General features: G+C 32.9%; 1 protein-coding gene and 1 non-coding gene across 3 annotated transcripts in view; both read left to right on the top strand.

The window, feature by feature from the left end:
* The window catches only part of LOC123707838 (tRNA (adenine(58)-N(1))-methyltransferase catalytic subunit TRMT61A), a 47,180-nt gene extending 21,831 nt beyond the window's left edge, over window positions 1–25,349 (top strand). For both annotated transcript variants that reach the window (XM_045658207.1, XM_045658199.1), the window contains 3 exons: window positions 3,176–3,345; window positions 24,765–24,894; window positions 25,201–25,349. In XM_045658207.1, coding sequence (XP_045514163.1) covers window positions 3,176–3,345; window positions 24,765–24,894; window positions 25,201–25,316 — 416 coding nt within the window. In that variant the 3' untranslated portion in view covers window positions 25,317–25,349. The remainder of the gene's footprint in view (window positions 1–3,175; window positions 3,346–24,764; window positions 24,895–25,200) is intronic.
* On the top strand, window positions 17,106–17,244 carry LOC123716659. Its single transcript, XR_006754589.1, has one exon. It is a non-coding gene; the product is annotated as a U4 spliceosomal RNA (small nuclear RNA).
* Window positions 25,350–26,576: the final 1,227 nt, after the last annotated feature.

The raw sequence follows: 26,576 nt of genomic DNA, 5'->3' as shown, positions 1-26,576 counted from the left end.
CCTTTGTGATTTTTTTTTTATTCGTTTATATTAATAGTTATGACTCTCCCAACAATAGATAACTGATTTGTTTCCTTTTTGACGTGACTAAATGAGGCAATATCAATTTTAGAAACAAGCTGATTTTTAATAATTTAATGTAATTCTCTCTAAAATAAGCGTTATTCACGTAGCAACTGAGCCACATATAACATAACTGAGCTTATCTCGCGTAGTGGAGAGTCACACGTCAGGACGTCATTCACGATTAAAAAATACTGGGTTCAGATAAGTAACCATAGCTAATGGATTAACAAATACATACTAAACAGACGGTCGAGATAATTATTTTCCAATCAGCTCATCGCCAGAACAATAAGCACGCGCCCGCCTCACTTTTGACATAGATTATTATGAACAGTAACTGTTAAAAACGCTCTCTCGGTAAAAAAAGGCTCATAAAGTCAGTAGGTACTAGATATATTAATTTACGGAAGGAGAGGAGGCTCATCTGACGTTAAGTTATACAGCCGCCCATGGACACTGATGGAGTGGGTTTCTGGCCTTATTCTTGATGGATTCTGGTCTGCTCATATTTTTAGGTCTTGAAATTATTAGCGAACTAATAATATATAATTTCATATTAAATTTAGTTTTAAATTAATACGCACGTGTAAGATCTAATGATTATTAGTTACTGTTAATAAAAAATAGTCCATACTTGGAATACTAGTTAATATTCTGTTCCGGCAGTCTGTATAAAAATTATAGAAATTAGAGTGCAATGCCAATGTCTATATTGTCTACCAAATGTAATTAAACTCCGGTATTACTATACCTATACAGACAGCTTAAAATCAAACTGCTGACTCTTTATCTGTGGCACATGTGATTTCACCATGTTATCTCGTGCTATACATCAATAGTCTGTCCGGCATTGTTAGTGACGGGACTTGGATCTATTGTGATTTGTGGCCTAGTGATGTGCCGTAAGGAATGTTCTATACGTAATTATAATTAGCATATTTTATCCCGTAGAAGTTTTTCTAAATACAAAAAAAAACTTTAAAACTTATTCCAAATATTTATATACCATATACCCTAATTTTTATAAAGTTTAATGTGTACTGGTAACTTATTAAGGAGATGAAATAATTGTATGCAAAATTTGTTATATAGTAGGTTAAGTATAATTTTTAATTTTGTAAATAAAAGTCTTAAAACATCTAGAAAATAGTCAAATTTTCCTAGAGTCGGGAATAAAAACCGCTAGTTTGCGATAGAAACGCTGTTTTAAAATCGATTCTATTGATAGGACATCACTGGGTATTGTTATCGACAATTTAGGATACAAAGCCCTTGTAACGTAACTAAGTGTTACAAAATACAGGATCGGACATTGACCTTTGATTGCGATCGGAACGGGAATCGCGATCGTTACAAATTTCATTGTTGCCTTCGCTTTGGATAGGTTAGCTTGAGAAATCGACACTGACTTCTAGAGATTTTTAAAACATAACCGGTTTTAAGAGCGATTTTATTTACCGAGATATATACGTATATCTCAATAAGTCAGTATTTAAAGTTTACTTAAGAATTTAAATTAAATAACAATTATATAGACATTACTAAAATAATACAATGCAAACATAATAAATTCAGACACCGAACACCTTGTAAGCATATATCAAAGGATGTCTTCACTAATCTGTCAATTAGCCAGCATTCCTGTGACCCGGTCGGAGTCACCTCGGAATGACTTACTGCTATTGTTGAGTTGAATTTATACGAAATTGTTTGAATGTTGTGACAGTTTCGCAAAGGTTTTGTTAAATAAGTTTCCAATTTTGGTTTTGAAATTTAAATTATTCACCCTTTTCCTAACATTATCTGTGGAAGTCTTTCTTAAGCAAATTTTGAAAGATTTTTAACTTATGATGATGAATTCCTGAATCGACTTTGCAGTTAGCATTTTGAAACTACTACAAAGGTTATTATTATGAAACAGCATAAACTAGCTTTATTAAAAAAAAACACAGGTCCTGTCCTAACTGGTGACCAAATCAACAAGAATGCATAACCAATAAAAAATTCACACACGAAAAAACAACCAAGAAATGCATTAGGAAAAACAAATAGTAGAACTTTTGTCAGTTCACTCAAAATTGTAATGAGACTTAATACAATGCGATGAAACATTATAAAAATAGTCTAGGCGTTTATTTGGTGTCACAAATTAGAATGAAATAAATAATCGTAAAATATGTGTTACACAAGTATATAACTGAATAAATTTGATAAGTTAATCAAATGTCAAACATGAGAAATGTATTTCAAAACGAAAGTCAGGTTTATAAATTCGCTTCGCAATGTTAAGATTTGCATTACCGAGATTTTCCTTTACAGTCAATGCAATTAGTCATTGTTCTCCAAATAATCGCAAACCCGACTTGAATATGTAATTAAATCACTTTAATTAATTTTAATGAACAATTAATTGTCGCTTTTCTGTCTAAACTTGTGAGGGAGATAATTTATTGGACTAAAGTAGGTATTGAACTCAGAAATTCTATGTGCTCACCGTTAATTTCTCATTGGAAAACAATTTTAGCAGGAAACGAACCTAAGATTTTAGGTTTTAGCAAATATGAAATGAGGAATAGCCCTTTAATCGATTTACGTTGATGATGCTTACGATACAGAGCTAGATTTAAAAATATCACAATTTGTGAATCACCCCCCGTTGAGCGGCCTCTCTGATTGGCAGAGTGAGTGACGTCCGCTGTCCTTATTGGTCGATAAGATTTGACAGATAACAGCGGCACATTAAAGAATAGTTAAATCCCAAAACGGTATTCTAAAAGTAAAAAGTACTTATTAGAAGTATTCATAAATTTGTGTTATTCCAGATTTATTTTTCTAGATTAACTAAAAAGTCAATTGTATACTTATTTTTATTATAATTTTGTTTCTGAAACAAACCCTTGAACCTTGTTTTCTTCCTTTTTTTAAATGTTATATTTAAATAGCTCTTCATTGCATTATAAAACCTGTAAAATGATAAGAAAACGGATACAGAAATGTAAGGCCCAGACCTAGAGGGCGCCACTACACCAGTGGCACCCTTTAAGTCTGGGCTGGGTCTGGGTCTGGGCTTCTCTTTGTTACTCTCTTATAATGAATTTATTGATTTCAGGTGGACGTTTCTGCTCATTCTCGCCGTGCATCGAGCAGGTCCAGAGAACGTGTGAGGCGCTAACTCAGCATGGTTTCCAGGACATCAGTACCATGGAGGTGCTGCAGACGGAGCTGAAAGTTAGCAGGAGGACAGTGCCTGTGCGGGATTTGACCTTCTTGAAGCACAAGGTATTTAAAAAATAAAGATGTGTAAATGTCCTGCATCGTGAAATGACCTCCTATAATATTAATTGATGTGATTCCCTTGGCGTCAAAATCCGGTATTGTTAAAGGCTATTCCCTCCTAATTATTTGATTAAGAGGCCTCGTTCTCTGCTAATCAGAGAGATGGATGACACTTTATCCTTTGGATTTGCAAACAGAACTTGGCTGTTTTCGTATTAAATTTGACCATATTTTAAGATATCTTACCGATATAAATGCAAGCTATATTAGCTGCCTAAATGATGCTTAGTGACGAGGTTAAAATGTAAAGGCAATTAAGCTGTAATAAACACATTTTAATAGTGATTGACATTAAAAGAAAGCTTACTGAAAGCTTGCGTCATACGTCAGTTGCAGCCTCTGACCCGCCGACTGACACATTAAGTTAGCTTACGACCGATGGATCAGCTAACAAGCCGATAATTGACAGACAGTACTGACGACACAAATTAGTGCATAAAGATACTGATCTACGCTGGATTACAGCTCAGGCCAATTACTGAATGCTTTTGCCTGGCTTTGTTCGTTGATCATCGTTTATCGGGTGATTGTCTAAGTCTAGCTTGCTAGTATGGTTCCTTTATGACAAATAATTTTTAATATTAATTTACGAATTATTAAAAGTTTTTACTGTTGTTCAAATAATAAGCCTTATAGACATAGGCATAAAGGTTGAAATAAGGTATATGAGATATCGGCAATGTATCGGTTTGCGTTCAAAATCGTCACGCGCGCCGTTTGTCGCGCACGGTCACGTTCCCAACGCCGACGGTAGCGAGTAGGGATGGGATGATGTCGATATATTTGACTGTAGTAACGTTATAAATCAACCATAACACTATACTTGATATATAGAGATACTATATATATATATATATATATATAACATTCTCGTTCCCATACTCCTTCGAAACGGCTCGATCGATGCTTATGATGTTTTTATGCATATTTAGTAAGTCTGAGAATCGGCTACTATCTATTTGTCAAACCCCTAAGTGATACGAGGTGTCCACCCCGTTTTTTTTATAATTTTTTTTACCACATTTGTTACTTTTATTTCTGTTATGATACGACTTTCCGTGCACCTAGATATGTTATGAGAATAATTTAAAATTGTACGATTCTTTAGACACAGTAAAACGCACTAAAAAGAAAAAGAAATAATAGTAGTAGTAGTAGTAACTCTCTATATATATAAATCTATATATAGAGTGTACCAATTCTTAAAACTTACCTGCAACGCACTTGCGAAACTTCTGGCAGTGTGAGTGTATATGGGCCTGTAGGTAAGCCTGCTATCCGTTTGCCCCCTGTTCTATAAAAAGATAAACGTTAATTTATGTATTGCCTTTCCTTGATATTATAAAATCGATAACTGTCTCCCAACCCTAAACGCTTGTAAGAGCCGTGGGAAAATCGGGAGGTCTTTTTAAAATCTATCTTATAACCAACAACAGGAGTGCCATATATTAGTAAATTACTAGATTATACTTGAAATTACCACATTAGGGCAGAGGTAACTTTATGGCAGCTTATATTAGAGTATGTTTCGTGATCTTACCCTATATAGAGTGATTTATGTACTAATTATTAGACGGATATTATATATATACAGTTATTTTACGCTTATTCATTATATATATTTGCTTGGATCTTTTGACATATTTTTAGATAATTTTGTCTTTATGTTGTTAAGTTCTTGCTATTTATAATCATTTGTAATATATAAATTTATTAATGTTCTTTATGTATATATAAATATGTACATAGTGTATTTAATAACAACATGTTTTTAAGAGAACTATTAATTACAAATGACTGATCGATGAGGAGTTTTGCATTGCAATCAAAACTGTTCCCAGTTCTATATTATTCATACAAATACAAATATCACAATCGAAAGCATTTATAAATTCATTTGAAGTATTTTCCTATTCTTACTTTTTAGGACATACGAATGATCCTGATCGAAGTACACTAACCTTTTAAGATGACCCAAAATGCCATTCACATAATTAAAACTTATCTCATGATCTATAAAGTTTCGAATATGATTTATGCCTGCGCCGACGCAGCTGCAAGAACAAAGTACATTCCCACATTTATTGAGATGACTGATTGATGGTAACGTGCTCTATTGTACTTGAGCTAAGCCTTTGAAAGCTGAAAAATATAACAAAGTTCTGTCGCTTGATAAATGTTTGTTGAAATAGGGCAAATAAAGTATTCGTTCGTATATATTTAACATAAATGCCTCCAGTGTTTAGGTAGGCCTTTGTAATGTATTTTAAACAACATTTTCGATTGTGAATTTCATCAATCAATTTATGTCCCACAAATTTATGAATAAATAAAAAAATCCGTTGAAATAAACTCTCGTAACAGTATCAGAGTTGTGAAGTTCATTCATTGGTTGTTAAATATATAGCAAAACAGCTCGTTGCTGCAATATTTAACACTTAAGGGGCATAGATAATGTTTACACTCACCTGTTTTATTACAAAACCGTATACTACGACATCGTTTAGAACAACCGGATATATTGACAAAAATCAAAGGTCCCGGCTGAATTCTATGTATTAGGTTCTTAATAACAACATCATTGCCTGTTACGACTATCGGTTTTACGACTAAATATGAGTAGTGCCTTCGATGTCGTTGTAAAAACGACATCGACTGTATATACAGCGAGATTTACCAGGTTTCATTAGTTTTCGCCTTTAGGTTTCGAAGAGAGTTATGGGGATGTTATTGACGTGTTCATATATATACTCGAAAATCGAGTATAGACAAAATCTAGCGAAGTCTGATTTGAAAAACATTTCACCGGTCCGCGGTTTTGAAATGCTAAATGTATATTATTACCATAACCTATTCAATCTCGGTGATACGTTTTAAGTGAAACGAGTGTGTTATCAACGAAGATAACAACAACGAACATTAGACCCGACAAAAAAATGTCAAATGGCACAGCTCTTAAAACAAAAGAAGTGGATTTCTATTTAAGAATTCGGATTCGATTAAGCTTCCGCTATATAAAGCGAAATTCCAAACTAATTTGAACTTGATAACAATACCACTAATTACTCACCATAAATATGCTAAATTCCATATATAATCTTAGAAATAATATTGACCGATAGATAATAAGAGAATTCGGACACAATTAATCGGAAAAGTCATTATGCGTACTCATAAATCTGTTTTGCTTGAAGGTGAAGTAACCGGTCACATAACGATCGCTAGGGTTGAAAATGAGGCATAGAGCATGCCGTTAGAATAAGGCTTCAAACTAATTTTTTTTATATTTAACAACTATTTAAATTTACACACTGTACCTTGACACTCGCACGGGCCAACGTAGAAGAATTACCAACTGTCGCACTTTGTACCTTAACATCGTAAACTAATAATTATAATATTGTTGTAATGAATGGTGGTGGACGGTAAAATTGTGACCAATTTATGTTCCATAGTCACATAATTGATTACATTTTAATCTCTTTAAATAAAAAAAATATATACTTCGATTCAGCAAACACGCTTTCTCTTAAGAAAAACACTTTTTGAACGGATTAAAGCTATGTATTTTTATTAAAAACTTATAATTATTTAGCGTGCGTGATCACCGTGACCGCAAGCACGCGAAACGTCGGAAAAAAAATTAAATTTAGAATTATGTAAATAATTATGTTTTTAATAATAATACATAGCTTTAATCCGTTCAAAAAGTGTTTTTTTTAATGTGTAAAAGCTATTTTAACAAAATACAACGATTTCTCTTGGTAAACTTATATAAATAATGTATGAAATTGACGTTATCCGTTAAAAAACATTTAAAAGTGTACGTGCGTAAATATACTAACCATGTTTCATCGAAACATGCGCGTAAGTACGTTTTCGCACATCCTAGCGAATAGGCTGTTGAAGAGGCGGTCATCATTCGCCAAGTTGTAAGTATTTTAAGTTGAAAAATTCTCTAGAAAAAGGAAAAGTCATGAACTTATTATGATTAGTATTGCATCTAAAACCCAGTATTGGATGTATATCATACATGTTTGGATGTGTCATAATATTTACATTTTGGATTGATAGTTAAACATCCACTATTATGTCTTAACTTAATGCTTATTACAAAGTTGTTAATTAGGGTAGCATTTCTTTACAAGCAATAATCTAAAGGTCCATTTTAGGTATAAAAACAATCACTTAACATGTTTTACAATTTACCTGTTCTGCCTGTAATTTATCTATTGGCTCAACCCTATACCGGCGCGTGCTCCCAACAGATAACATCTTATCATGGATCGAAACGCGATCTGTCGTCAGTCGCTCGCGTGCCCAAACACAGCCACCGCTCAGCTGACCATTCTGATATTACGTCACCGACCATTTCCATATATCTTTTATATGTATGTATCCTTAACTAGCAATTGAGTAGAATAAGTAAGTTAATAGTAGAAGTAGTAGAGTAGAATTCCAATTATTAGTTTTATGGATTAAACTTTCGACTAACTTTTCAGGCTCTTAGCTACGAACAGTTCACTAGCATACTCAGAAAGAAAATAATGAGTCCTTAATTATTCTCGTTAAATGGACAAATTTAGAACGTTTTGATTTGAGCTTCAAATTATCCGTCAAACTTCAGGTTTTACAACAACATAAATTGTCAAATGAACGTGGCCAAGCAAATTAAAATTGTTAATGTCCCCTTGCGAGGCGAGCTCCGTAATGAGAGCGAGCAAACTTATTGCCGTGTAACTCGAAAATCGTAATTTCAAATCTCAGAATGACATCGAGACTGGTCGATCATTTATACTCCTGACTAGATGGGCACGTGGTTCCGTTTGCGAGAATTGTGAATAAACTTGTAATCAAACACATGTTCGATATAAAAGATTCTTCGTCAAATTTTTATGTTTTCCATAAGCATACAATAAAACTCAAGTTGGGATTTGGTCTTTATCGCTCTGACACATCGCATAATAAAACCATTTAAATATATTAAATTTTTATGGGGTATATATTTTATTTACTAAGCACAAAAATAAATACTCGAAAATACAAGTAATGGCTATTTCTATATACCATTTACAATTAAATGTATTATCCATGTAAACACAGACGCCATGTTCATCTTTTATGTATCGCTAATTTCAAAACGCCATTCTCTAGACAGATTGTCAAAGAACAAAGAGATTTAGGACTGTAACACGATCCAACCATATTGTGACGCAACACTTATCGAGTCGGCCATGGCTAAAGGGATGCGCTTGCGCCGTGAAATTACTCGTTACTGTGCGGGAAATTTATGCGCAGCTCCGTTCGAGTTTTAGAACATCTTATGTAAACAAAATATAGTATTGAAATTTTACGTATACTTAATACGTAGAACTTAATACGTGTCTTGTTTTGCTATAATATAAAGGATATTTCCTATAAAATAATTTGCTTTGACCTTTCACTTCAAAGTCTTACTTTACCTCAGAAAAAAATAAAGTACTTTCGTCTCGTTCCGACAAGTTGTGTTTACGCTGTGATGAAAAAGGGCATATGAACAAATTACATAAAAAGGAGAATTAGACTGTTTATTTTTTATGAATAAGAGGACTGTATTGTAACAATAATAATAATAATCTTCCCAAAAATTACATCACTAGACCACAGGTAGAGAACGTACGTAGTTTTGTGAAACCAGAAAAAGCCGTCCTAGTCGTAATTCGTAATTTTAACGCAATTCACAAACATTATATAATCTTCAGATACAGGAAACGTAGAATGTATCAAATAGCCACTTCTTCCTTGTATCTTTTGTGTATCATCTTTTGTTTAGCTGATCAGCCTCACTAAACACTAACACTGAGAATAAAATAAATATAAAAAAAACATACTATAAACGTATATATATAAGTTATAATAAGTTTGTCACACTTATAAATTTTCAAAGTCGCACATAAAGTGATAAATACCAAATATTCAATGGCCTTTATAGGAGTTTGTGGAGGTATTCACAGTTTAATAAAATTGTTCATAGTTCCTGGAAAGTAATGTAATAAATATTTATTTGACTTATCCCGGCGTCGACTCTTGTATACACTGACCTTTAGCAGGACTCCAAACCCACCGTTATTACAACCAACATAAATTCGCTACTTGACAAAATAATAGGGGAGTCGATGGGATGCTATTAACGCCCAGTAAGATATATAGACTTGTCTCAATCAGATACCTTAATACGAATGGTCGTAATAGAAACTCTGATGCTAAGATAATTGAATGAGTCCGGGTTCATGCGGAATTAGTACCTTATGATAACTATTCAAATCACCTAGAACTGTGTTGATACTAAGTTAAAGTCAAAGTCAAAATAACTTTATTTATGTAGCTAAACTTATACAGTTATGAACGTCATAAAAGAAGTTTAATTAATCCTAAATTTACACTTACGACGAGTTCGCAAGTCAAGGGCGTAGAGCGGGCAAGAAGCAGTGGCAAGAAACTTTCCGCCACTTTTTTTAATCGCTAAGTTTTGAGTCATTCACCTATTTTATTTTTATATAAATAATATATCCTATAAATTACATAAATAAAGATTTTTATGATCAACTTTTATAAGTACTCATTTGTCCCGTATTATCACAAAAAGACAAAAAACTACAGTAAAAGAAAAGTTATAGTACCTACTTCTGTTAAAATATTGCAATTGAACTTTTATTTAGTTTTATGATGAAAAAGAATTAAACATTTTTTATGGGAAAGACCATTTTGTCCAATTTTTATCGTAAATTTCATTAATGTTTCATATCATTCAAACATTCTTAAAAGGCCGGCAACGCACTCGCGATCCTTCTGGTATTAAGATTGTACATGGCGCCATCCTGCCCGTTTTCCCCCAGTTATACGATAAAAAATATATAAATGATGAAAACCCATATATAAAGATATTCAGTTGAACGCGTTACATAAACTTAGTTATAATAACAACCCTACATATTAAACAGCCTGTAGAATATCAATTCAAGCGTACAGAATAAAATAACAAATAAAAATACTCAAGACACTGGTTGAAACTAGTACAAAAGCCCTTATAACGGACTTTTAACACCACAAATGAATTATTGAGATGTAAGCTTCGAAATATAAAATCTATTTCACAGCACGCGAACACTATTTTATTCAGTGTTTATTTATTGCGACCAGTAAATGTATATTTTATCGAACCTTCAAGGTAATAATTGTTTGTCGTACATTTATTTCGCCTGTATATTTAATTCTATGACATCTGATATTACAAAAGCCGTCCTAGTTATTTGTTTATTGTGGCAATCAAAGCTATATAATTTTTATTGCTTGACAATAAATCTCATTGAAATTTTAATAGCTGTGGCAAATATATTTTTACTGTGGGAACTTTCTTTTGTATTTAACTTTTTCAGTGTTATTAGTTGAAAGTCAAGTTTATTGTCGTAGGCTTATTACCACATCCAAAATTAAGATTTATTTTTAATAACAGACTCGCATCCCTGAGGTTGTAGGTTCGAATCCCGGCTGTGTTCCAGTAGGCTTTCTATGTGCGCAATTTGCGCATTAACCCTCGATCGGTGAAAAAAAACGTCATGGGGAACCTGGCATCTCTTAGACCAAATGTCGACTGCATGTGTCAAACACAGAAGGCTTATCTACTTGCCTATTAGAAAAAACAAATGATCATGTAAAAGATACAGAAAACCTTAAATTGTAGCACCACTGTTTTTTTTAAATAATATATTTCCAAAGTAAGCAAATTTTGTCGTTAGTAAGCACGTACTGTGATTGAAATTAAAAGGAATTACTATAGAAATTACCACGTTCCATAAAAAAATAATTTCTTATTTTAATTTTATACACTTATTGACACTCGCCGTTAGTTATCATCATGTTTCTTAACATGATTGTGCTAAAATATTTGAATGTAACCCGATACCTTACCAACAATATAAAGCTATGTTGGAATAGGTAAATTCACTGATACATAACCTGCGCCAAGATATGGTTGTAAGGCGACGTGTGGACACTTACAGGCTTTGGAGAAATTTAATGCGAACATTGTAGAGTTAAACGTTGCAGAAACATATTACTAACTCCATATTCAATTTTATATACAAATACAATAAAGAAAGTAATCCAGTCTTTATCTTCTTATATTAGTCAAAGAAAATATTTGAAACCATTCCTTTAATTCAATAAATTTACTTAACTAGAGGAATTCGTAGATTTTATTTTAAGTTATTCGACTGTTTTGTTAATTATACTAAACTGGTATTTTGTTTGTAATTTTGATAAAGATTTTGGTGTATCACGTGGATTCGAGAATGTTTTGATTGATAATAAAATGTTCTCTTTGTATCCAAGACGTGTACGCTAGTGTCTATTTAAATTTTAATTATTAATTATTACTGAAAGCACCTAAGTTTGCGAAACTCCTAGTCACGTTCGATCACAATACGTATGATCCGGATTCAGCATGTTACTATTTCGCAACGCGTAGCCCTTAATGGCTAAATATATATTGAATTCGTGCATCATTTGGCACGTTTGTTTATTTATGCCACTGCTTAGTGAGCGGTTATAGTCAATTTAGCGATCAGATTGCCACGCCGGTGAAATATGGGTAACGCGATGCATATTGTTTCGTTCTTGATGATTTATTTTAGTAACTAGAGCCAATTAAAGAGTTCAAAAATATAATAACAGTATACGTTTTACGTTTGTAGTTCTTTCAGTATAAGTTGTATGAAGTGAGAACATGATACGACTTGGCTTGGCCAGCGATGTGTCCAATAATCATATAATTTCATCTGTATATTGTATTTAGAATTAATGTTGTATTAACTTACCTAATATTTATTTATAAAAATGATACTTATTTCTTATAGATACAATTTTTATATTATTTATTTATACTGCGAATATAATGCGACACTTAAACCTTTTTTATAATTTGTAGTGATACATGAACATTTCTGATACATTTCTAAAGAAACGCATGCGTGAAAAATGAATGAAGATGTTGGATCGTGGTGTATACGTATTGTAGATCCCACATATTCTTAAACTTAATACAGGTTGTATTCAAATTTCTAGCTTTACGACAGCTACGTGGATAGAGTCGTCAGTCGCATGTACGGGATCGCTGTGCAATAAATTAGCACTCGAATGTTCCCACGAGCGAAACCGTATCAAGATGAGCCTCGAACAACGAAAGGAGGACAGCGAAATGCTTTATTTTCTCACTCGATTTATTCCGAGTGACATTCTCTTACGTTTTGTTCGATGTCATTCTAACGAACGTTGCGCTAACACAGTGTTCTTCATTGCTCTAATACAAATACGATGGCTCTTTTGCTTTAAATTGAGATGTTAGGCAAACTGTATCTTTCGTTGTTTGAGTTACAAGAACCAATTGAATTGCGCGATAACTATAATCGCGATTGTCACTTGGTTGTGATTGGATTAGGCAGGCTGTGAACAAATAACGAGATCCGGCTTAGAAATCATTTATTAATAGCCGATTAATAGTTCACGCCCAAAACTACCCTAGTTTTTGATTATGGTTATATTATGGTTTCGAATTATGCAAGGGTAACTTCTTTATTCGGAAACCGAATCTCAGACTAAGTTATAGGTATTAAAACCTAGCTACTACTCTTATGTATAAACGAAAAACTACTAGAATATACAAAATGTACAGTATATTTTTTCTGTTAGTATAATGTTTAGTTTCTATTAATGTATTTATATACATGCTTTCTCATAGAATTTTTAATATTTGGCCTCTATGCCATTCAATATATAAGATTAATTAAAAAATCCAATTATGTCTACAATCTTGAGTTTGAAACACGTGGTTGCGACGGTAACTAATAGTTTTATGATTCTTGCGTAATATTTCACGTGATTTATTATAGGTAATTCAGAAATCTAATTTTTAGTTAAAATGCTTAATGAATTGGTAAATGTAAAACTGATTTTGGTTTGTTTATTTTTAAAGGGTAATATGAAACGAATTGTTTAGTTATTTATAATTTTCAGTGATCATTGTCACGCAAGGAAAAACATCATCAATTTTAATTTACAATAAAATATCATATATTTTATATATTGTTTGTAGTTCCAAAATTTATTTAAAATTACCAAGTAATATAGACGCGTGGCCTGTATTAATTATAATACAACATCCGTAATTGTGATCGATTGGACGTTGGCACGGGCCACAATGGAATTCGTGTCACCGGTCACCAATCACGACACGAGTGACCGGTGACGAATCTATCAGCTGGCTTGTGATAACACAATGCAATGAATGTTTGGACCATTCAATGACTTTGTTCATGTAGTTTAATAAAACGTGTTATTCCTGGATGGTCAAAAGAACTACGATATTAATAATTAAAAAATGATAGATTTATATTTTTTTCGTTAGTCTTCTGTTAGATTTTTAGGCTTTGGTTTTTAACAGACTTCAAGAAAGAGGTTTAATTCGTTGGAAATCATTTTTTTTGTGTGTTATGAGCGTACTCATGATCACGTCATAAATGTCGTGAATCGACACCTCACCAACCTTTGAATCGTTTTGGATATTTTAACTTAACATTTCTTTCGGCTTACCTTTAACATCATTTAGTGCATTTGAATCCGGTTATTAAAAAGAAATTCCAATATCTATAACGTATACATCTATATACAATGGTTACTAAGATACTAATAAAATAAATGTAAAGATATTTAAGGTATAACTTATATTCAATAAATCATAAATAATATTTTGTTAAGTGATAATTACTAATACGGATAAACACTCCCAAAGCTGAGTAATTAGTTAAGAATTTGTTTCAATTCAAGGTTAACAACAAGGTCTGTTTATAATAAATTATATCTTGATTATGTGTTCGATTGTAATAAGAAGACATCAACAGTTGCAATGTTATTTTCTAAGCTACAACAAAGCCTTCAAATGCGACATACTCGTCTGCTTAAAATAAGAAGTGGTTTACCCTCTTCCAAGGTTTATAATACAATTAAATCTGAATCCGACGATCGTCACCAATCAGAACCTTAACTTTGCTGAGGGTCCGCTTGAGAATGTCAACTCAATATGCCTCGGTATGCGAAAGATTGGTTAGCACCCAAGGTATTTCGTACTGGTCATCAGAATCTCATGTATTCTTGTACTCTTAGTGGTGCAAAATGAGAAAGAAATTATATTATCTGTGCTGTAATAACTTGATATAAAATTGTTACAGCTAAATTATATGCTTATCAATATGAGTCACATTGTATGTCCTAACAAATATTTCAGCGCAAATTAGGCCAAGTGTTGGGCAAAGACAATAGTTGGTAAGTGGTTCGGGGTCACGGCAGGTCACGACACAGGCCGCGGGGTCAGCCTGACTATGTGGTCTTTGTACATGCGTAACTAACACAAATATTTGGCTAGTAAACAATCTATTTGCAATATCAAGATCTAGCTAATTTATTTTTATATCCTGTTTGATTTCAATAAATATTTCGGTATGATTATTAGCTGGAATGGCATTACATACCAAGATGGCTTTACGCCGGCGAAATTTTTTTCCACTACATACAGATTCTACAGATTCTAAAATTCGCTACGTACGTATCAAATACAAACTCTTTATTGCTGATAAATAATAGTTATAACACATCAATATCATTTATTTTGGTTCTAAGTCAGTGTGTCCTGTAGACACATAGGCCTCATCCAGCTTCATCCATTCCGATCTGTCCACTCACAGCCGAAGTGGACCAGCTACGTTCCTTATGTCATTTGACCATATTTTGAGCTGTCTTCCACACAAATGATAGCTACGTATTAATAAGTTAGAAATGATAGTTGAAGAATATATTTAAATCAATTTTAAGATATAATATTGTCAAATCAAAGATTATCGAGCAAAATCGACATTAAAGATTAATGGTCTCTTGATTACACCGTTGATTGTTATTTGGACAGCAATGTCATCATATTTCTTAACACTAATCGTATTAGAACTATTGAATACTTCACGATTGCTTCACAGTCTCAATTTGTTTAGAACAATTGCCGAAAATTTATTGTTACGCAAACCATAATGATTTATTCTGCGATCTATTGTTTCTTGTAGTCTCGGGATCACAATTAATGGTATTATTGGCAGGCTGACCCCGATCACGTTTAGATATCTATCGGAGCTTATCTGTGATTATGTATGTCGATGTTGCTTAGGCTGTAGGAATTTTACTCTTGTCGATTCTCACATAACAAGCTATGAAGGCCTGGTAAAGCCTTTTCTCAATGGATAACAAAATTTTACCATACATTTATTTTATTCATGAAAGTCAACCGGATCTCGGTACACTCCTAATCTGGTACACCTGAGAGATTTGCCGAACACGCATTTTCTGAGATCACGGGAAGACGGCATGTATGTGTATATATGAACAATCGTAGAAACGCTACACGATGTTAATGCGTAATATTGGTTTGAAAAATATTAAAGAACAATCTGCCAGAAAAAAAAGGACTTATTATAAAAAGTCATCAATCGTGATTGCACGGTCAAATGCCTTTAGATGAGTCTTTCTCCAAAGAACTACTTTTTGTTGGTTTGTCGCGGTTCATTCATCATGTCGTGACCGATGCCCCCTTCGGGTCACGATCCTGCTACTGGTCACATCGGTATTATTGAAGCTATTTGTCAACGTTTTGCACGCATGATTCCTAATTAGGTGGGTAAAAGTGAGTTTTTTGTGTCTGTTCTTAAAAGTAAAGAATACTGTCTTTTATTAAAATATTTTTACACGTTTAAAGAAAACACTTTTTAACATAAATGAGAATACATAACTTCAATCCGTTGAAAAAGTGTTTTCTTTAAAAGTATAGAATACTGTTTTTATAAATTCAGTATGACTGATTATCTTTACAATTTTGGTTATATTACCTTGTAAGTCTAAAAATAATAAAATATTACGGCTTTATTCAATTTATGACACCTAAATATTACCTTCGCTCTAATTGAAATATATTGCCAATGCCAACTGAACTAAATGAATGAATAAAAAGTAGTAGGAATTCAATTCAGTTAACAAAAGTTAAGTATACAAAAATATTAAAAAACCCTCTCACCAATTGTAGAAAAATATTAATTATAAAGAAAATACATTGACGACGATTGGCCGTAATGAATTAATAAATCATTTGATTATTACAACCGTAACCTTAAGTTCTTCATTGATTAATGGCTATGTGAGAAAATATAACGTGATAACATTTACTTCATTCAAAAGCCAAAAGTTAACGAGTAGGCCTATAAATAAGCGTAAAATTATTATTTATTACGCGTCTACGCAAGAGGACATAAATATAAGTTGAATGTTAAAAGTGCTAATTGCTTTAAAATTAGTTGCAGATTTCTATAACTTAATAACGAAACAAATGAACTTTCATATATCTTCAAATTACTACTATGCAAATATTTTATAGTTTATGTTAGTACATACATGGCGTAGTCGTCAAAAACCTATTTTTTTTATATTCTTAAATTAAATTAAATCGTTTGTAATAAGAAAGTACTTTTATGTTTAGTTCGCCTTAAGTTTGATAGATGGCGCTGCATGTCAGTTAAATCGCGGTATTGTTATGTTTTTCCTACGGGGTAAAGAGTATTGGATAATTCGAAAACATTAACTTTGCGCAGAGGCAATATCGTAACCAATGAGGTTTATCCGAGGTGCGATTATTGCTAGTTGAAAACTTTACCAATACCCCGCCGTGTGGACGTGAAATACCGTCCGCTATGGCAATTTTTGAACGGCCGTTAAGGCCATATAAATGTAATAGAATTATTCAGTTTCTATCTTCTGGCTCTTAAGTTTCATATGATAATTGTTGCTATAATTTACAAGTTTTTTTTTTAACACTTAAAGATTTGATTGTGATCTGATTCTGAAGCCTCTTGGTTTTATTCCCGGTTATTATTATTAATTTAGTATTATTTTAATGAACGTTTTCTTTAATTTACTGGTCGTCACATGAAAAATGCACAGTTTTTATACATGTTAATGTATAACATTTTACTTCAAATATTTTAAATCTATTTTCTTTGCTTACACCTTCTTAGTTCAACTTACGCTTCGTAAAGTATTTTGTCATAAACAAATAGCCGTGACAAAAAGGATTATGTGACGAAACAAGACCACGCGTCGATCCAGATTGAATAATGTCAAAAAGATTTGACATTTACACTCGGTGAAAGTAGAGGCTTATTGAGTGGAATCGATTGATCGACTTATAATCGTATTATCGATCTACGGGGGGTCCGGTCCATAGACTGTTTTGAATAACCGAATTGTGCTCGCTTAATAAAATATATTAGATTTGTTTTTTAATTACTTGTTGCCCCAACAGTCAACTAAATTACGTATGTTTTAAAAGTTCTGTATCAATCCATCAAGTTAAAAAGGTCTCCCTATCTGGAAGTAGTAACCATAAGATTTTTCATATAAGAATTATATAATACACTCAAAGAGTTTACGACGACATTGTTTAGAACATACCGGTTGTTTTGGCCAAAATCAAAGGTCCCGGTGGGTGAAATATTAGGTACTTAATAATAACGTCATCAGTTGTTACGATCGGTTTTTAGGACAAAGTATGAGATCCCTTCGATGTCGTTATAACAGATTTTGACTGTATATAGCATTTTACGATTGCATTTAGGACGTGGTTGCACTTTATAAAATATATCGCTGGATATTAGGTTTTTACATCTACATATACAACTATTCAAAATGATTGATAGCTAACGTTTTAACATGTATTGCATTATAGATATCAATTAATACTAAACATTTAATTGTACTCGTTCATTAATGTATGCGGCGCTTTTATCGCATTAAGTGAATGAGTGGTAAAACAAAAAAGTATGAGTATCCGTCAGACATCTCAACACTTAGAGGTTTGCGTATAGGGTGTCCATCGTTTAAGAAAATGCAGTGACTTTAGTCTTAAGCCGGAAATAGGCCAGCTCTAGTAAAATAATTTAACTCTCGCAGAATCCAGTAGTGTTCACATCAACAGACTACTTACTACTACATCGATAGTCAATTGTAAACATTAAATAAAAAATAAAATAAAAATAGCCTGTATTCAAGTATTTCATAATAAGGATTACATTATGTTTATGTGATTATATTGAATATTAGTATTCGACCTCCGAGAGAGTGAAGGCAATCAAATCCATTTGGAAATCACTTCCATCTTCCAAAATTTCCACGCTATCGCTTTCATTTCATCTTCCCATGTTTCTGGTGGGCTTCCTTCTTCCAATTATAAGCCCGCTAAGTCCTTCTTTTTAATTACTGTAACAAGAAAATATTTTAAAAACTTGATCATCGTCACGCCTCTCTAAGAGAGTTTAATAGAATACAACACAATTTGTTGTAATAAATGCTTTATAAAGCCACAGAGTCCTCACTCCTGAAATAGAGTTCTCACTACCTCAAGTGCCTGAGCTACACATTTGTTATCTAGTGTAAGTTTATGGCAATAAATAATAATAATTTATTTGCCATAATATGGTACAAAAATGTTATGGTGACACAGTCTAAAGTTCGCATATTCTGCCACACAATGGCGTACAAATTTCTCTGAATTTGTCCTCATTATATCTTATATTACTTTATCACGACATCATCATATTTTTAAAATATATTCTAAAGAATAGTATTATTCGATATTTTACGTTTAAAAGCTTTCGAAAGCACTTATGCATTTCTACTATTCTTTATAATATTTAAAGAGTTGTATATAGCAGTGATACAATGTGTGGAAAAATATGATTCATGTATTTAACACGATATTGAAATATTGTCCTTTGATTCAAAGAAGTTTATGATCCCTACCCGGTCGTGATTCATACGCTCTCCTTACTGACAGATGGCGACGTAATGGCGCGATTGATTTACGATACCGACAGTTTTAATAATTGCGTAATCGGTTAAAGCGCGCTTTTACGAGTATACCCTATGCCTAGCACATTAGAACCTTAAGGGTAAAATTCAGAGAATCTAGACATAGTGCTAATAATACCGTATTAGATTTTGACATTTGGAAGTCATTATTAAGAAAAAAACATATAAACATAAACAGAAATACAAATACAATCACTTTAATCAAATTTTACGTTTAGCGCAGCTTTTATTTACTATCACCATTTTCAGTGGACCTATATCTTGACGTGACAACTAAATAAACTGAACAAAAAAAATAAAAAATATTTTTTTTTTAAAAGAAGAATTCGATTAATTCGAATCACAAAAACAAACGAACATAAAACATGGCCATAGTCAATATATATAATATATTTAACTAAATAAACCCTGCCGAATTTGTTTTTTTTAATATACTTAACTGTCATATGCTGCCATATCGAAGCGAAAATATAAACCCCATAATTGTAGTAACTGTATTTTGCAATACATTTTGTTAATTACTTAATTAATAAACACGTGGTATTCAGAAAAATATAAACTAAAACTTTGTACCAAACATGTAGATCATGTAATTTATAAAGCTTCACAGTACGATGAAGGCTGATGATTCTGTGAGAAAAGTGTTACTACGCTTTACATACAACGTGCCAAGTGATTCCTTTTTTTAAATTGGACCGTTGTTTTTACCATACAAATAGAACATCATATGTTCGTTTAACGTGTTATTCCTTTAAAACGAATGATATTAGCAGTTAAATTTAAAATCACAACATTTATTTCTTCTTATAATGCTTGTTTATTAACTCGATATTTAAACCGTTATTGAAGAAAATACGCTTTAAGTAACGTATGTGTGGCCCTAAATATGACCGTTATCAAAAACATGGGATTTGACCGCTACCGCTGCTTTTTACGATATCTTGAATGTTCGTTTATTTATTTCACATTACGAGGGTGAACATCTAAATCCACTGGGCCATATTTATGAGACGTCAGTTTGGACGGGTTACAAGCACAGATAAAAACGGACATTTTGTCGCTTCGCGTTTGGCACTTGTATCATATATTGCAAGATTTTTTTTTAGAATGTCTTAACAATTTATATTATATTTAATAAACCTTGTTAAGACATTATTAATTAAATATAATTTAACATAACATTATATTTAATTTAATTTTACAATAATAAAGTGCTATTTTTATTATATAAACAGTTGACTTTTGTAGTTCTTAATCACTAAATCACGTGTCAATAATTGTTATTAGGAGAAATTATGATTTAAATAGTGTAATTAATAAATATCAAACTTATGTTGAATATTTTAGTAAATACCCTATTAGACGCCATTTCGGCACGGGCCAACGAGAAGTAATTATTTTAAGTGTCAATAAATAATAAAGATGGCCGCGCACTGCTGAGTGCTCGTCCATCTCTCTTATCTCAATTCTTAATGCGCCTCTTTGCTGGTCATTCTTTTTTTAAATTTCGTTTTCTTTTTTCCCATGTCATGTAGCGAAGAGGTTAAATTTTGTGTTGACAGCGTGAAGGTTTTTATGTTTTAATCTGGAGTTTATGTTCATTTCATCTGTGGGGTAGATAGATTAATTGATTTGGTTTTTTATGTTATTGTAGCTATGATCAGATGAATAATAATTTTAAATGGTTTAAGTGTTTTGTAAACGTTTCGCCGGGTTGCTTCAAATTATCCACGATTTAAGGTGCTTTATGAAGTCATAACAATAAATCAACTGTGCAACAACGATTTTGTTGCATTTCCGAAAGACGGACCATCTATCACGTGGCCGGCGCGTTCGGAGTTTGAATAAATTTATGTTACGTAATTGCGGTGTGCGTGCGCGCAAGATGCGCTAGGGATTATGTTGTTTTACCGGCAAACTTGACGTTGCCGTCATTATACTGCACTTACATACTTTGACCCCTTACCTCTATAATAATCAAAGCATCAAAGATAAATAATCTTTAGAAATCAAAACTGAACAAATAGAAGAACTTCTTAACCATATCAACTTAAAAGTTACTGCCACAAATTTACTTGAAAATTTATTATTATTAATTTTCTAACGAAACTATAATATAATATATGAAGGTAATTTACGCTTAACCGCATACAGTTATAAAAAGGGTTAAGCGGTTCTACCGTGAAATAGTTGAGAAAACATAGACGAGGTCAGGCTATAAGTTGCGGTCGCAGCTCAATTGGAGTAATCTTCTCCGACGAGGCATTACTTACGTCTAAAGTAGAGCCTTCAAGTGGTCTAGGTATGTCAGTCTTTTTTAAAGATAATACGAGTTGTAATGAAAATTGTTTAAAACCTTCAGTGCTTTACAATATATAGCTTAAATTCTATGTACGCGATAGGTTAAGCCGTTTCAGTTTTCAAGTAAGCACTTTGACCGGAAAGTTAAATAAATTGAGAAAAAAATGTTTAAATCTCTTAATAGATAAATGTTTTTTAAGTAACTTCATAATAACTCCTACAGAGGAGGATTTGTACAGATAGGATCCCTTTTCCCAACCAAACTTACATTCAAAATGGAAATACTTACTGTACTACATTATTTTTTAATATATTTTTGTTTGTACACAAAAGCTCCTGTTCGATTGATTTGTCCGTTTATTTTAGAAGAACAACAATGTAGATGGGAAAGACTAGAATCAAACTAAGGCAAATATAATATAGTAGTTACACCTAAGATGGTCAGGTTTTGCGCGTTTTCTCTTTGCTTTCTTCCGCGCTTGCACCCGCGGGTGTCGCCGGGAGCCCCGTTACGCCCAAGAGCTTGCGGGGGGTATCTGTTCGCGCCCCGCTCAACGACGGGGCGGTCTTTGTGTTGGGCCTGGAGCGGCACTAGGTCTCGTAGGTGCTGCGGAGCGTCCTCGCTCACGCAGCACTCGCTGGTGTAGATGTTTGTCAGTGGGGCTGGGAAGCCCCCGCGGCGGTGGTAATGGGGGGTGCGGCGCGCGCCGGACTCGCGGTCAGACCACACCGGGTGAGACCCCCGGTAAACCCGAGGGAAGCCCAGCGAGGGACCTGCGGACGAAGTCCATTGAGCGGTTTTGCGCGTGTATGTGTGTTCCAAGTAACGTAGTGAAAACAAAATAGCTTTTTGAGTCTTATGTCACACTTTGTGGATATATTGCGTTTCCTATCAGCTAAAATAGGTTACAATAGTAAGTTATACTTAGGTGTAAAACTGTCACATCTCACGAAGTTGGTCTGAAATTGCACTCAACAGCGTGGCGCCACCGTTTTAATGACAAGGCGCTTGTGTTCTGTCATTTCACGATAACCACCGCTTTGTATTTACCGCTATGACATGAAGAATCTAATTAGAAGACAAACGCCGACGAATTCTTGGCCTAAATAAAGAGCGCCCAGCTAGGCCGACAACGAATACCTAACAAAAACTCGTGTATTAAGGTGTGTTTTTTATTCTTCGACAGAATTAATACTTCATTACTTTAATAATAATTTCTAATATTCAAGCTTTGATTTTTTAACGGTTTCGGAAATTAAATTCACGATTAATTAAAATACAAAGAATCAATACCTAATTATTTTGAGTTGCAATGCACAGACTGACCAACTGAATAGTCGGTAACTGCCTATATGCCTCGTAAAACAGCTGATGCTGAAATGCGTCCAGTGCCTCAATTTCAATGAGACACTTATTAGTTAAGTTTTTAAGCATAATTCCTCCTAAATCTCATAAATTCGTATTTAGAGTGACATTAAAATATAAAGATTGGTGCTTTATATCGTGTAATAAGACTGATTTCAATAAGAGTAAATATACCTAAAGCTACATTAATACGTAAGGGCCCTTAGTTATTACTCGTATAAGGAGACTGAAATTTTAATTCTCTTGCATTTATCCTTTAATGAACTTATTGAAAGTTAAAAGTACCGAAGCTATTGGTGGTAGGTGGCACGTTGTTTATTATAAAATAATAACGGATAGTACGTTGAACAAGTTTATTGGAGGACGAGTATCTAATCCATGACATCGATAATAACTCCACGTGCCCTGACCCCCTTGGTAGTACAATCCTGCGCACAATGTTTCAAATTGGTGAGCTCACGTCACGATATACGAAAATATTCTTGATTCTAGATATAATTTGGATGATCTATGAAAATAAGCTTATTCAAATGAAAAACACAAAATAATGTATTCTATGTAATTCCTCTACCGAATATAACAAGATATAGAATGTTACTAAATACTTCACTTAAATGATATTCTATTGGACGACGTGGTATTTCTATGGATTACGTTTTTATTTGGTTAACAGTGCTCACGTAAGATGCATAAGCAAAGAACAAATTTCAAATTAAGTTGAAAAATATATGATTTCGCTGATAGTCGTACAGGACCTCTACGCCAACAGAACCCGGAGTTCACAGGCAATAAATATCTATACTTTTGTATCGTTAGTTTAAAAACATACATAAATTTTACTTTTATTTTCTATTCACCTGTACGGTACAGTCGAGCACGTATTTGCGAGGCAGGTGCATAATAGTAAACCTGCGATGTTGATCTTACACATTTAGCGTGTCGATATCATCGTACACGCAACCCGCTCTTAATCGCTATGTAATTACAGCATTAGCGAGGCACTAATCTGAGGATTTACGCGGTTATCACAATAACACGCGCTAATCAATCGGCAAATATGTAAACGATCCCTGTTTTTGATAAAGCTATCGATTTATTAGATTGCAGTGCTATATTATATACACTTTATTATTAATATAAGTTTTCGCAAATTTACAACTTCATTTCTTGCTGACGTAACTTACGAAGACGCTAGAAGAAGCTAATGTTAACACGAAGTTCAACATAGAATACATATACATATTCAGTATTTATACCAATGATGAATCATCTTCTTAATCTTAGAAAAATACTTGTAATTTGTAATTATTATCAATTTATTATTTTACTTAATTAATAATTGGCTATTATTACTAATTATCCAATGGCGTGTACGTCCCTCTTTGGCTTCGATTGCATCCATTTATTTTTATCGGCAAGTGGGTAATCGGCCCTATATGTCTGAAACATTTCGTTAAATTTAATAAAAAAATTATTGCTACAGAGCTGTGATACGAACGTACGTCCTCAGGTTTGAGAGTCGCAGACTTTAGCCACTACACTGTTCTTCGTAACTACTAATACTTCTTCGTAATACTAGATGTAAAGAAAATTCATATCAAATTAGTATAAGGATAAATTTATTGTTTAAAATTACGTAGTTAGTTTTAACTCATATTTTAGGCTTTGTATACGTATTAGTTACATTATTTTTTGTTATTCTCAGAGCTGTGACAACCCAGTAGAAGAGAAACCCTCAAGCGACAAAAGCTACGTGGTAGGAGCCTGGCCAGCGACCACGCCCGGGCACACAGGATACTTAACTGTTGCCACACTGCCTCCAGCGTTTCTTAGGCGTAAGTTATCAGGACTTGGAGGCTGAAAATAATACACACGAACTACTTAATAATTGAATCCTAGTTTAATTTCTGTCTTTTACTTTAATTTTGGAAAGAGATACTGTCTTACAGTTGAAAAGATCTTGGCAAAAGCATATCTTTAACTGCTCATTATGATTTAATGGTATTTACGCCATTTAGTAGTTCAATATGTGTCTGTAGCGTTAGATTCTGTTAATTTTTGTGCTTGGTGAGCTATCCACGTCCGATTCATAAATATTTTTTCACTTCGAAGACATATTTTTAAATTGTTTTATCTTTCAGGAAAGTTGCCAGTCACTGAAGCTGAGAATGGTAAAAGTGTATCCACAGAGATTGAGATGAAGAGCGACTCTGACAGCGAAGAAGATAAGTTAGTCGTGGACGAAAGTGTATTATGATTAGTATTATAAATTAATAAATGCTAATCATTGTTATTGACTTTTAATGTATGAAAACAGACCAAATATCTAAAAATATTAAAGCAAGTTCAAGAAGAAAATGAGCTTACAGAATCTGACACAAAAAATCTAAAAATTAGGTTTTCTTATCTGAATCAATGAAACTTTTTGGCTAATGATACGAAACGAAAGCTCGAGATTTCATTATGTTAGACAAGTAGTCCTATAATGTTTTACCATTGATCTAAAACTATTTTCTACAACAGCGCCTCTCTTGCTGCGCCTTTAAAAGAAAAAGCATTATTACAGCTATATATTTATATCGCCTTACCCCTTATATATTATTTTTATAGCGATTGTTTTCATCACTGTGCCTGTCTCCAGAGTCATTAGTGAATTTAAGAAAATCTTGTCCGCTAGCTAAACATAGTGTCCGTTTGCCCAACATACTCCTATTAGAAAGAAGTCAAGACATGAAATAATTTAAAAAAGTAAACAAAAGTTAACCATCACAAATAATACTTAAATAAACGTGCAAGTGGCTTAATAAAACATTTCGTAGATAACTAATGACTAATATAAAAAATTTAATGGACGAACCTGGACAAGTCGTAATAAAACAACGATATTTCTTTTTACAACAAATGCACTCGCGTATTGGTTTGGTTAAACTGTCATAGCATCGCCGGTCGCACATGAAACGAATTAAAAAAATTGCCAAAGCGCTATCTATTAAAGATTAATAAAAGAAACGGTTATTCTTCTTGCCCGAGCTTCCCCTAATTAAGAATGTTGGTTGTTGGTTGTCAGTTGGTTATGTGTTTAGAATATTTCGATAGTTATGGTAAACTTAAACTACCAAGGCGATTAATAAGCAATACAAATTATTTTAATTGGGGTTACGTTTTAAGTAAAACAATTAAAATGTGACATATAAGTAGTATCAAACTATTTCTTTATTAACTACTATTAAGTCTTCCTGGTTGTATCACTTACAGTAAAAATGTAATTATATTTAAGCTTTACCGTGCATTTACGTGAAATTACGAATTATAAATATTAATCTAATAATTTCGAACGAAAATGAACGCGAACGCGACGGCGAGGATGTGAAATAAAAAAACAGCATAGTTCTTATACTTTATTTTTATTATAATTAAAATAAAATAATGAAAAAGCCTCATATGAAAGTAAAAGCCAGAGATTTATGAATTCATATTTTGGCAATCCAATATGTTATCACAGATTTTATTCGTGGTT

This window comes from Pieris brassicae, chromosome 1 (genome assembly GCF_905147105.1).
Source record: "Pieris brassicae chromosome 1, ilPieBrab1.1, whole genome shotgun sequence".
Classification (NCBI taxonomy): domain Eukaryota; kingdom Metazoa; phylum Arthropoda; class Insecta; order Lepidoptera; family Pieridae; genus Pieris; species Pieris brassicae.
The sequence above is the reverse complement of the archived record's forward strand: the minus strand, read 5'-3'. Positions and strand labels throughout refer to the sequence as shown.